Source organism: Homarus americanus, unplaced genomic scaffold (assembly GCF_018991925.1).
Source record: "Homarus americanus isolate GMGI-L3 unplaced genomic scaffold, GMGI_Hamer_2.0 scaffold41027, whole genome shotgun sequence".
Taxonomy (NCBI): Eukaryota; Metazoa; Arthropoda; class Malacostraca; order Decapoda; family Nephropidae; genus Homarus; species Homarus americanus.
Genome location: NW_024745073.1, coordinates 7,524,119 through 7,535,514, shown reverse-complemented (window position 1 = coordinate 7,535,514; position 11,396 = coordinate 7,524,119). Strand labels below are relative to the sequence as shown.

Here is an 11,396-nt window from a genome sequence, read left to right as displayed (position 1 = left end):
CTTACAGTTGTCAGGGCTTCCCCACAACCTCAAAGTCATCTTCAATGTCATCACTATCACTGGCTTGGCTGGCTGTGTGTGGGCTTAAGAACCTGCTATGCTTTTTGATCGCCGGTGCTTATGTTGTCGCGGATATCGCGGATGTACGGCTCCATACTGCACCAGCCAGGTATGGAAGACTTCATAGCGGCCACAATATCATCATTGTCGCGAAAGGAAGGACTTCATTTCTGCACACTCCATGGCACCCTTAATATCACTATGAGTTAAACTGTGTTCTTCGGAGAATGACGACCTTCTTTCCTCCTTCTTCACTGACGGATCTTCCAAATATCTCGCCGCAGTAACTTCAGGATCTCTGATCACCCCAGGATGTCGCCGCTGGTGGTCTCGGAAGTCGGAACTGTAACAGTCTGGCGCAGCTTCTGGCAAGGTCCACTGCTACTGCAACATTCTGAACCTCACCAGTCACAGATTGACCTCCTCTCACCTGGTATCTATGCAACACATGTCTCCAGCGCGTGACGAACCGTAGCAAAGGACAGTTGATCCCATGACTCAATTGAAGTTCCATAGCTTGATGTTAAATACTTCCAGAATTGTTTGAACAGTATTTTTGCTGTGCCAACTGTTGATCTCATCTTCTTCGCTCTGCTATCGTGGTGTGTGTCACTTCAGGTTACTAGCCCCTTCCTGCGTTGGTGTAGTCGTTCAGAGTTTGAATTTTTGTTGAGAATGTAGCTTTTACATTACAGATTAACTCTGGTCCATATGGGCTGTAATATAGACGTAGTGCGCTGGGGAGGAAGGTGCATCACTTTTTACGCTGGGGTGACGCACCCAACAGTAGGGCGGAAAGATCCCGGTGCATTGCTCAGCAGCAACAAAAATCTTGAATGGCACATTCTGTCGCCACAGAATTTCTTTTACATCGGGAACAAAAACAGTCATCAAACCAGGAGAGGACAGTAAAGAACATCCACGCCTTACGTTAAGTCAGCCAGTGACATTTAGCTTGGTCATGTCCATGGTTTTGTAGGCGCAGGCGGCTATGCGGCTGTGTGGATCACCGATAACTTGAGCTTACAGGCACCGGAGGCATTGGTGGTAAACAGGACGGTAGAGCGCGTTCTCTGCATCTTCCAGCCCGAATCCTGCTGGCATTCTTTACAACCAGAGGACTTGGAAGGTAGCTTTTTCCAGAAAGTATTCAGAGATTCGTCCATGTTAACACCCGGTCGCCACTGTACTGTCCTCCATAATCTCAATGCAAAACGAGAAATTCCCTTTAAATAACACGGTCAGCACTGGCTTTTCACCAATTGTTATATTGGTGATCTTGTTTCGATCTTAAACCCTGTAACCACCCAGAGTGTGAAGCATTAAAGGGTTTGGGTCGTAATTCCCATCTTTGCCACTGCCATGCGTACACAGTTCACGGCGTAGTCTCTTAACAGAGCGCCGTCGATCGCCATGTTCGTCATACCCGACGCACTAAGTACCTCAAGTAATTTTTCTGTCTTGAGAAGCACCTGGTTAGAAAATACTTGATCATAGAAGCACCTGTAGACTTGTGATCTTCATGTGCCTTTATCTTGGCTGCATCCTTCTTTATTGTTCAATCAGAGATTCATTCACACCATAGCTGGCCAATCAACCTGCCTTGTTCCTTTCTCCAACTCTGATGATGGTATATCAATTTAGCTTACGAACGCCGCGGTTCTTTGGCTTAGTGCCGCTTAGTCCAGGCAAGGAAAGGTTTCTCTGGGGTGGTGGTCCAGCGGAAATATTTACCCAACAATGGATGCACGCTATTAACGGTGTGGCCTTGAGGATGAAACTGCCGCTGCTAGGGTCAAGTTGCCGTACGCCTTCTCCCTCTCAGGACACGCCATAAATACTTAAGCCAATTATAGCTAGCAGCAGAGGGGGTAGGGATGCATGGCCAATCACAGTCCGGGGACACGCCATGACGTCAGTGATAACGCAACAAAGACACACACACCGTAATACCCACGAGCGGATTGCCCAAGCCGAGGGAGGGGCGCGAGGAGCACAGGCAGGCGGGCGGGTGGGGCGACCTAAAAAATAGCTGCCGCTACCGACACCCGCAATGGGGGTTCACGACGCGTAATGTGAGCACGCGGGGTTCTGCAAGGCACGGCAGTTATACATATGGGTGCAGAATCACATTGAAATATTTACATGGCCGTCAGCAGAGGCAGGAAATATGAAGTTGTCTGCAGTCATATTTCCTGCCTCTGCTGATGGCCGTGTAAATATTTCAATGTGTTTCTGCTCTTTTAAATTGTATGTTTTTGCATAATGTAATATTACTGATATGTAATTTGTCTTGGTATGCCTTATTGTGGGTCAAAATAAGTATAAATTAAATGCACCCTCCAAAACTATGAATTTGCTTCCAGAGTTTAACAATTAATTCATGTATAATTCTTCTGATAAACTTCCTACCTAATTATGTTTGAAATAATGAATATATGTATCTTCATATAATTTAGCTAAATATCTCTCGTCAGAAACGGACCCAATGATCAAGAATAAACTCATTTAAAAAATACATCATTACTTCATTAAAAACCAGACAGATTTGAAACTGCCAATCTGCTGTTAGTCTTGAGAAAGGGATGGGGCATCTTTTCTCAGCTGAGAAAATAACGCACTATAGCTGTGTAATAATTAAATTTGATTTATTATTTAGGGGGAAAATTATACAATATCCTATACTATATAATATCCATTATCCAAAACACCAGTAACCTGTGTATTTTCCCCATTAGTTGAAGTAATGGAATAGAATTCAGTTGTATTTGTTGACATACAGTCTTATAATGAAACAAAAATAATATACAAGGTCAAGCTATATAAAAGGTTATAAATATATACAAAACTAAGTATCTATACTGTATGTATATTTAAAATAGTTCATATAACAGATCTGATTCATCAGACAACACACTGAAAAATACAACAAAGAAAATGGAAGTGTATTGAACACATGCAGTCCTCTGATAATACTAGTTTATGTAGCCTTCTTGATAACTAGAACCTTAATTGTGCTATTTTACTTAAGGTCATGGTTTACACACAATTTCATTCAGGTTTGCCACTGGTGATTATTCAGTCACAGAGCAACTCATAATTCAAGGCTGCATACTGGGATGTATTATTTTAGACAAGCCTTGAATCAGGGTTCACCATGCCTCCTATTGTCTGGTCACTAGAACTTTGTAAATGAGGCCCAGAGTCATTTGTAACAGACAGCCAATTGGCTGACAGGAAAACATGCAAAGGGTCACTCAACCAAGCTTTAGTATTTCAATTATCTTACCTATATTCTGCAGTTTTAAGGACTAATAACTATTCAGAGCTGATCTCTATTAATTTCCACACCTAGGGGAGCAAAAATTAGCCTGTGAAACCCACTGGTAAAAATAAATCAAAGGGAATATGAACAAGTTGAGAGACAAAGAATGTCGCTGAAATTTTTTTTATCTTTTTTTTTCGATGACATTTGTTACCAGTGCATTTCACATAAGGATTTGCACTTTGTTAAGTGTGGAAATTATCAGATATTCACACTAAATACTGCAGTTATAACTGTATTCCTTAAAACGGCAGAATGAAGGCAAGTTAAATGAGATACTAAAGCTCCGTTGAGTTTTCACGTCTTGTTACATTCGGCTCTAGGCCTTATTTTCAAAGTTTGAGCGAACAGACTGTAGCCTTGAAAGTCTTCTTAAAGTCATATCTGTCCAATAAGCACACAGCACCAAGACCAACATCAAGAGGTATTCGTACCATGTTTCCCATTTAAGGCCAACAGTGATGAGAATGGTGTTTGGTACAGTACATTTTCAAAAGATTAACAGATATAAAAATTCTCCACAGTAAGCAATCCTGTCTTATAAAAGCCATCTGGCTAAAGGATTTAAGCCAGATACCAGGAATTGAATAAATAGATGACAGTTTTATACGTTAGGAGATAATTTTGGTCTCGAGTGCTTATTGAAATATATCGGGAAGTTTTTTAAAACCTGCAGCAAATTTAATGATGTGATGAAATTCTTCCCAGGGACTCGGTAACAGGAATAATTTAGCTAATGTACTGAAAGTGAAGTTTAATATGTAACAAAGTTGAGAAAATATATATAATTTTATTGCCAAAGATTGGGCGCTAATATAACATTACTATTTTCTTAACATTGTTACACATAAATTCCACTTTCAGTACATATGCTAAATATTCCAGTTAGTGGAATGGTCACTTTGTTGAATGCATAATTATTGAGAAGAAATTCATCACATCAAATTTCTTTATTGCAGGTTTCACAAAACTTAATGAGTCATAACCTTGATTCATTTCTTGCAAATAAGGATTCTATTTAAAATATGGTTTTGATGGGCAAGCATCACTAATGGCTCAAAAGTACTGTACAGTACATCTGTCTCGACTGGAAATATTCAGTATGTATAAGAAGAGTGAGAGTACTATGGGTTTTCAACAACTGACAAATTTTTAAATTTGTAATTACAGCTTCAGTCTGAAGTAGGTGCTCGGCCATCAAAACGTGTAACACTGGATAAATCACTGATACTGTACATAAAAATCCTCCATTGTACTCATGAAGTTCTCAAAACTTTCACAACAGTTGATTAACAATTGCAGTTGAAGAAGGGCAAGAGTAGCATGATATTCCAGTGAAGTGGAATATGATGAAAGTTTAATGAACACTATCATTATGAAAGCCATTTTGAAGAAGAATCAGTCTTTGTTCTATTTTAAGCTTATCACCAACATACCAACTCGACAACAAAACATACCCAGTGCTTCAAACTACTTCAGTACTCGACCACTAATAAGTTTGTGTATCATAAGGGTACTATGATGATGATGCTTAAAAAGTCTTGCCTTTCCAATATCTGTCCAAAAATTGAGAAAACCCTTGGCTATGTATTCCACAAAGTTCTCTTACAAGTAAAATACTTTTACCCTCGTCCATTCATTATTTATTTATTTTTTTTTATAAATATGAAACTAGACATTACTCATGGCAATGTGTGAATCTGTGAAACCTTTCTCAAATTATTGAACAGACAGCATTTCTTACATGGATGGACAAGGATAACACTATGACCGCCCTTTCCCCCCTTTCCTCAAAAGAAAAAAAAAGGGGAAGCATAAAAAAGAACACTGACTAGGTGGAACAATCATTTAAAGTACTCTTGACTTATCCCCCCTCAACTGGTATTCTCCATGAATACTTAAAATGGTAATTTTCTTAAAACACAAGCCAGGGTTTATTTGATATTTTCAAGGCAAGTGTCTTGGCAGATCTTTGTTAAAACAATAACAATACTTGATCAAAATAAAAATAAAAATAAAATCTTTGGCAGTATGTGCCCATATGAAAACCTAACACTATCAAATATATTTAAAACAATAAAATAAATAAAACCATGTTAAAAGTGAAACTGGTTTTCATGCACTGTAGTTCTCATTTATAGCAGCCATGTTGTAGGTTTAAATCCCTACACAACTTAAGTTTACATTATTTTATAGTTTAATTTACACTACTTGAATAAAAGTGCTCCTCAAAATACAGAATATGTACGCTTTCTTACATGATCTTCATGCATTATTAAATAAAACTTAATGCACATCTGAAAGATGTTTCACAGACCACCTCAGTGTTAGGCGAAATGTAAAAATATTGTAGTCAAGACATTTGTCTGTTAAACTTCAACCTGAGTGTTGCCAACTTTAGCAAGATACAAGAAATACATCTTGCATACACCTGATAGTACCATCAAGTTCTTAGTACATGTATACAAAAATATATAAAACTTCAGGAGCTTTGTAGGAACTGCTGCAGTAAACACTTTTTAACAGCTAACAAGATGGTAATCATCATCTAGCAATGTATGAAACACTTCAATATTCATAAAAGAGTATACACTGTATATCTGTACCTATATTTTTATAGGTACAGAATTACTAAAAGCATAACAAAAAGGATACCTTAAATTTTTGCTCTTTTAGTTCCCCATTATATTTCACAAATACAGTATCTTACTCTTGGAGAAAAGTATTAACTTTTTGGCAATTTTTTTTTCTGAATCCATTATTGAATAAAATCATTTCATTCTCAGATGAATGGTATCAGTGGATATAATCAAATAAATATATATTGAGAGTCTCTAATTTGACCACAAAAAGATGAAAGTATATCCTTTTCACATTTCTAAACTGCTCAGAGCTATTTAGTTATAAAAGTTGATATCTTACAGCTTGTTCACTCACAGTATCTGCACTAGCATTAAAAATCCCACTCAATCTGTCTTGCCAGTTGTTAAGAGAACAAAAAAGAAAAAAAGTTTGTTTTAACTCAGGCTTGCCGTACTGTTGTAATCTATGTGCTATTTCCATTTGTAATGCTTGTACAATGAGTACCATTTGTTTGTCCATTTGTGGTCTCAGTAGCTTTACCATTTGAGCAAGCATGACCATTATCATGATTAATGGTGATGGCAATCTTAGCTGTGCTTTTTGTAGGATGACTTGAAGCAGTCTGGGGTGCAGGATGAATGTATGTGAAGAAAGGCTTAACATTCTTGCTATAGTCCCGAGGTATGTCATAGCCTGCCTTCAGTGCACCTAAGTAGATAGCACCTAGAGCACTTGTCACCTGTTTAAAAAATAAAAGTTATAAGAAAAAGAATGCAAGAAGACAAGGTGGATAGTACGCATATTATTTACACAAAATAAGAAAATGAATAATTTCTGATCTAAGGAATATTGATAAAGTACTGTATTTTTTTTCTAATGCAGTAGTTATGAAATTCTCTGCATTTTTCTAAATACCCTGTAATAGGAACCAACTCCTATGCTTTCACTGTTTACATTTTTAGGTACAGTGTCTTCCTAAAAAATTACACAAGTACTGTATAAAACTATCTTGTGGATAAATGAAAATCTCCGCATACTCTTTGTACAGTATATATCAAATTCAACTTTCCCTACTTAAAAGGCCAATAAAATTACTGTACAGGTAGTTTTTTTTTTGTGCCAATGGCTCAACTGTCTAGTTCTCTCACTAGTCCATTTCGAATTGGTTTTACTTTATGTAAAATCCTTTATAGTTTGAGCCTTTTTGTGACAAGTGTTCCATATTTTTCACATTTATTTATGCTTTAGATGCATTAACGCTATCTGTACCTTAGTAAGAGAACTGACAGATCACAGATAAAATGTTTAAAAATATCAGTACTGTACAGTAGATCTAATATTAAAAATCAGGGCTCTCTTTAAAAGTCGTACATCATTTTATTTAAGCTCTTAAAACTTTTTTATGGATAAAAAAATGCATCCTCTCCTTGCTGGAATTATCCACAAGCAACTTTTCAACTTGGTTCTATACCACAGAAAGTTTTGCTGAAGAAACTAAGAAATATTCCTCTAGTATATTGTTTAAACCTGTCTAAGTTTGTTTATAATTTATAAATCTCCCTGCATCCTGTAGTTTATTAAGTGGCATTTACTTACAAGATATAACAAGTGGAGTTACTTTAATTTCCTCCAACTTGAACATTGTCCTGGGGTATTTCTATTCATTACAAATAAGGTGGAATTCATGTATCACTGTACTCTTTAAAATATATCACACTCATACCAAGAAGCGAAGAATTAATGCTATAATTTTGTTAAATATTCGTGAAAGACTGTGGTGGGAATGTACTTTTAAACTTCAACACCTCTGCATTATATTATTAAAGGAAGATTATAAATGTTGTGATGTTTCCCATTAAAGCTCATGTTGGTTCAAATATGCTTGCATTCAGGCCCACAGGCTACAGTACCATCAATATCATGGAAGAAATGGCAAGTTTAAAAAATATATACTTGTATTTACAGTCTAGTGCATTTACAGGGGGCCTATCAGGTTCTGTGCAGTGTGGCAGCTGTGTTTGTTTACATTCAGCAGAAGTAAACTCACAATAGTACACCCCTGTAAATGCACTAGTGATGGGGATTGTGCATGTTAGTTAATACCGTATAAGCTCGTGTCAAGAAGGATACTATTGTTAGATCATTAAACTTACACCGTCAGTCATTAAGATTAAGTATTATTCATGCCTTAACCAACTAATGCTTAGTATTATTACCAGAAATTTGGATATAAAAAGCAATTAAATGGATGCCTGTTAGTATTGTTATAAACTTTTCTCATTTCAGTTTCATTCAGTTATATTGAATACAGTATCCAATACAGTATTCCAATAATAATTCTAGAGATGTTCGTTGTTGTGAAATAGTAACTTAAAACCACGATGAAAATATGCATCTCTTATTATATCAGTGGTGCCGACTTGTGAGAAGGAACGGGTAAACAATATCTGGGGCCTTGTTGTGGAAAGGAAGTACCATAGCAGAATACAGTACACCTTTTACACTAGTAAAGGTGAATGACAATGATGGGAAAAATGGAAATAAGTGTACTGTATATGCTGTTTCTGGACATCCTGCATCATAAGAGGAAGAAGAGGACCCTCAAAAAGTCAATGTTCGAGACTGAAAAATGCAATAAAAACAGGAAGGAACCACTAAAAAGAATATTATTAAATCCCAATTTTGAGATTTAATTGAATGAACATTAATAATTAGAATAAAAAATAATTAGTATGATTATCATATCTGTAATTACTTTTAAGAGGAGGAGGTTGTTTTGTCAATCAAGGGGCCAAGAAATTTGCTGTATTTTCCAATAATCTCCTTGCAAAATGTTCTCTAACTAATTTTGGAGGGGAACCTTACAAGTACTGTAATGTCCTCTTGATTAACCATAGTATTTACATTGAGGGTACTGCAAATAAGCAATGGTTGAATATTTATTTTATCTTTTGATTAAGAAACTCATTCCTTCTATGATGTAGTATGGCTACAAAAAGAGCCAACACTTCCTCTTTATTCATTGGCTGTCACCTATTCTCATTAACTGCTGTAACATTCCCATAAACTTGCAGAGATTTGAGCCGAGTGATAACATACTGCCCGATAAAAATTAGTGTTAAGCTAGGATTCCATTCACGTGTTAGCTGTTGCGTTAGCACCAAAAATATATCACATTGAAATGTACACGGTTATTTCCATTGGCACGGTTACAGTACATGCCAATTACTCCCTGTAGCGATAGAAGACGCAAACGCACTGCAAACGCGTGAATGGAATTCTAGCTTAAGGCTAGTAGCAGATTAAGATTAGCAAAGATGGTACAATATGGTCATATCAGAGAATGGAATATAAATATTTTAAAGGGAGTGAAGAATAACATTCAGAGGTGGATGGTAGGAGAGAAAAGGAGATTGAAGGATGCATTAGAAATGAGAGGGATGAGCATCTATGAAGCAGTGATGTGTGTTGTGTCAAGTGACTTTTGGAGATGGATGTGCTGTTGGTAGGTTGTTTGAAGTAAGGTAATAGGAAAAGGATTTAAATTAAAAAAATTAATTATATATATATATATATATATATATATATATATATATATATATATATATATATATATATATATATATATATATATATATATATATATATATATATATATATAACAATAATATAGATAATAACTTTCCAATTATAATTATCAGTGTGATACAGAATAAATGTTTGAAACTTATCAATTAAAATAAAGGAAATTTCCCGGTGATGGCATCATTGATGGGTCAAGTCAGTGGATTATGCTAGAGGAATGATGGGAGTCTCAACATAAGAATTTCCTTATAAAGATGAACACTTAAATATTCCAACAAACTCTGAAGTCACTGGTCCATCCAGCAAGGTTTATACTGTGTTTAAAGTCTCTATTTTTCTTATTGGGATACCATGAAATGTACAGGTACTTATTTTTAATTATTTACTTTTTCCTCATTAAGTGTAATACTTTGTTCCTTCAGGGGAAATACTTGCCCTATTTCAGGTACGGACCATCTCTAAAACCTCCAGTATTAAAACAGAAATTAAATTATTGTAAAGCTCTCTCTAAGTGTGTGCGTGTGTGTGTGTGTGTGAAGCATTCCCCACTTGCAATAAGAAATAAGAGGCAAGAAAATACTGTAAGCCACAAGAGAGACTGGGACATTAATTGAGGGAAGAGTAAATACTTAAAAAAAGGAAAGAGCACCCTATTTACTTTTACCATGATAGGACTTCTATAGGCAACTGTTAGCCAATCCATCTAGTGTCTTCTTTTACATGACCAGATACGCAGAAGTAGTGTACACTACTGTACTGCACTATAACCCAATTGTACAGCATTTAAATGAATAAGATTTGCAAGATAAGCTTTATATATTATTTCTCCCTATACAGGGGTTTCTATGATACTAACTTATTTTCCCTTTTTGTTGAGTGACATTTACCTATCAATCATCTGCTGCTGCTCTAATAGTGTTTTAATAATGTTAGTGACAAGCAATGTTACAGCTTCCTATCATTTTTGGTTAATATTAACGAAAATGCACAAAAATTAGCACAGTACTCACTTCTGCCACATTATGTGGCTGCTACATCCTCAATGATCAAACTATGTAACAACAATTATCATACTATTTCACAAAGATAAACAAAATTAAAAAAATTGTCTATCAATACTACAGTACATCAGTACCTAATAAATTGCCTTGCTTTTGTTCTGACATGCACACCAAAATTATCATTATTTTCTTCCCTGTAAAACCTGAAAATAAATATTGTTTATATATACATTTATTTAATATTTAAAAAAGTTACAGATCTGACTATTTACCAGTTTTTTATACAACTTTAATGAAGTTTAAAGACACTCCAGAGAAAATGGGATACAGTATATATATACGTAATTTGTATTTTATTTAGGGAGAAATGATTTCTTTTAGAAAAAAGATTCAAAGGTTAACATTATTTAGCCTGTTACAGTAGGGTGTACTAATGAAATATATGACAGATTTACCAACTTGCATCCAAATTTAGGCTTTTAACACACCAATTATTAAAAAATATCCCATTAACTATGCAGTACATTATTTGAAACTTTTCTTGCTACTATTATTATGGACATGTAGATCAGGAAATGAAAGACATTGTAAAGATTAGTCAAGGCCAAAAGCAACAAAGGGAAATCCAGAAATACAACTAGAAATATTATACAGAAACAAGTGATGTATTCATAGGGTCTACAATTAAAGTCAGGTCTACCAAAAGGAGGATGAGAGGGAATAAAGGTGTATTGTGTTAGTACAGTAACATGGTATGGCAAGACAGCTACTTGGAAGCATCGTGGAATGTATCAAGCACAGTATTAGTGGTATTTGTAATGGTTTAACATCAAAGTTTGAGT

At 35.6% G+C, this 11,396-nt stretch overlaps 1 protein-coding gene and 1 long non-coding RNA gene across 3 annotated transcripts in view; one reads left to right on the top strand and one right to left on the bottom strand.

Moving 5' to 3' along the window:
- Positions 1 to 2,909: 2,909 nt before the first annotated feature.
- LOC121878429 (N-acetyl-D-glucosamine kinase-like) overlaps positions 2,910 to 11,396 on the bottom strand; it is a 58,717-nt gene continuing 50,230 nt past the window's right edge. For both annotated transcript variants that reach the window (XM_042384663.1, XM_042384664.1), the window contains exon 9: positions 2,910 to 6,707. In XM_042384663.1, the coding sequence (XP_042240597.1) occupies positions 6,432 to 6,707 (276 nt within the window). In that variant the 3' untranslated portion in view covers positions 2,910 to 6,431. The remainder of the gene's footprint in view (positions 6,708 to 11,396) is intronic.
- Positions 6,707 to 10,362, top strand: LOC121878430. Its single transcript, XR_006091151.1, has 2 exons — positions 6,707 to 9,492; positions 9,714 to 10,362. It is a non-coding gene; the product is annotated as an uncharacterized LOC121878430 (long non-coding RNA).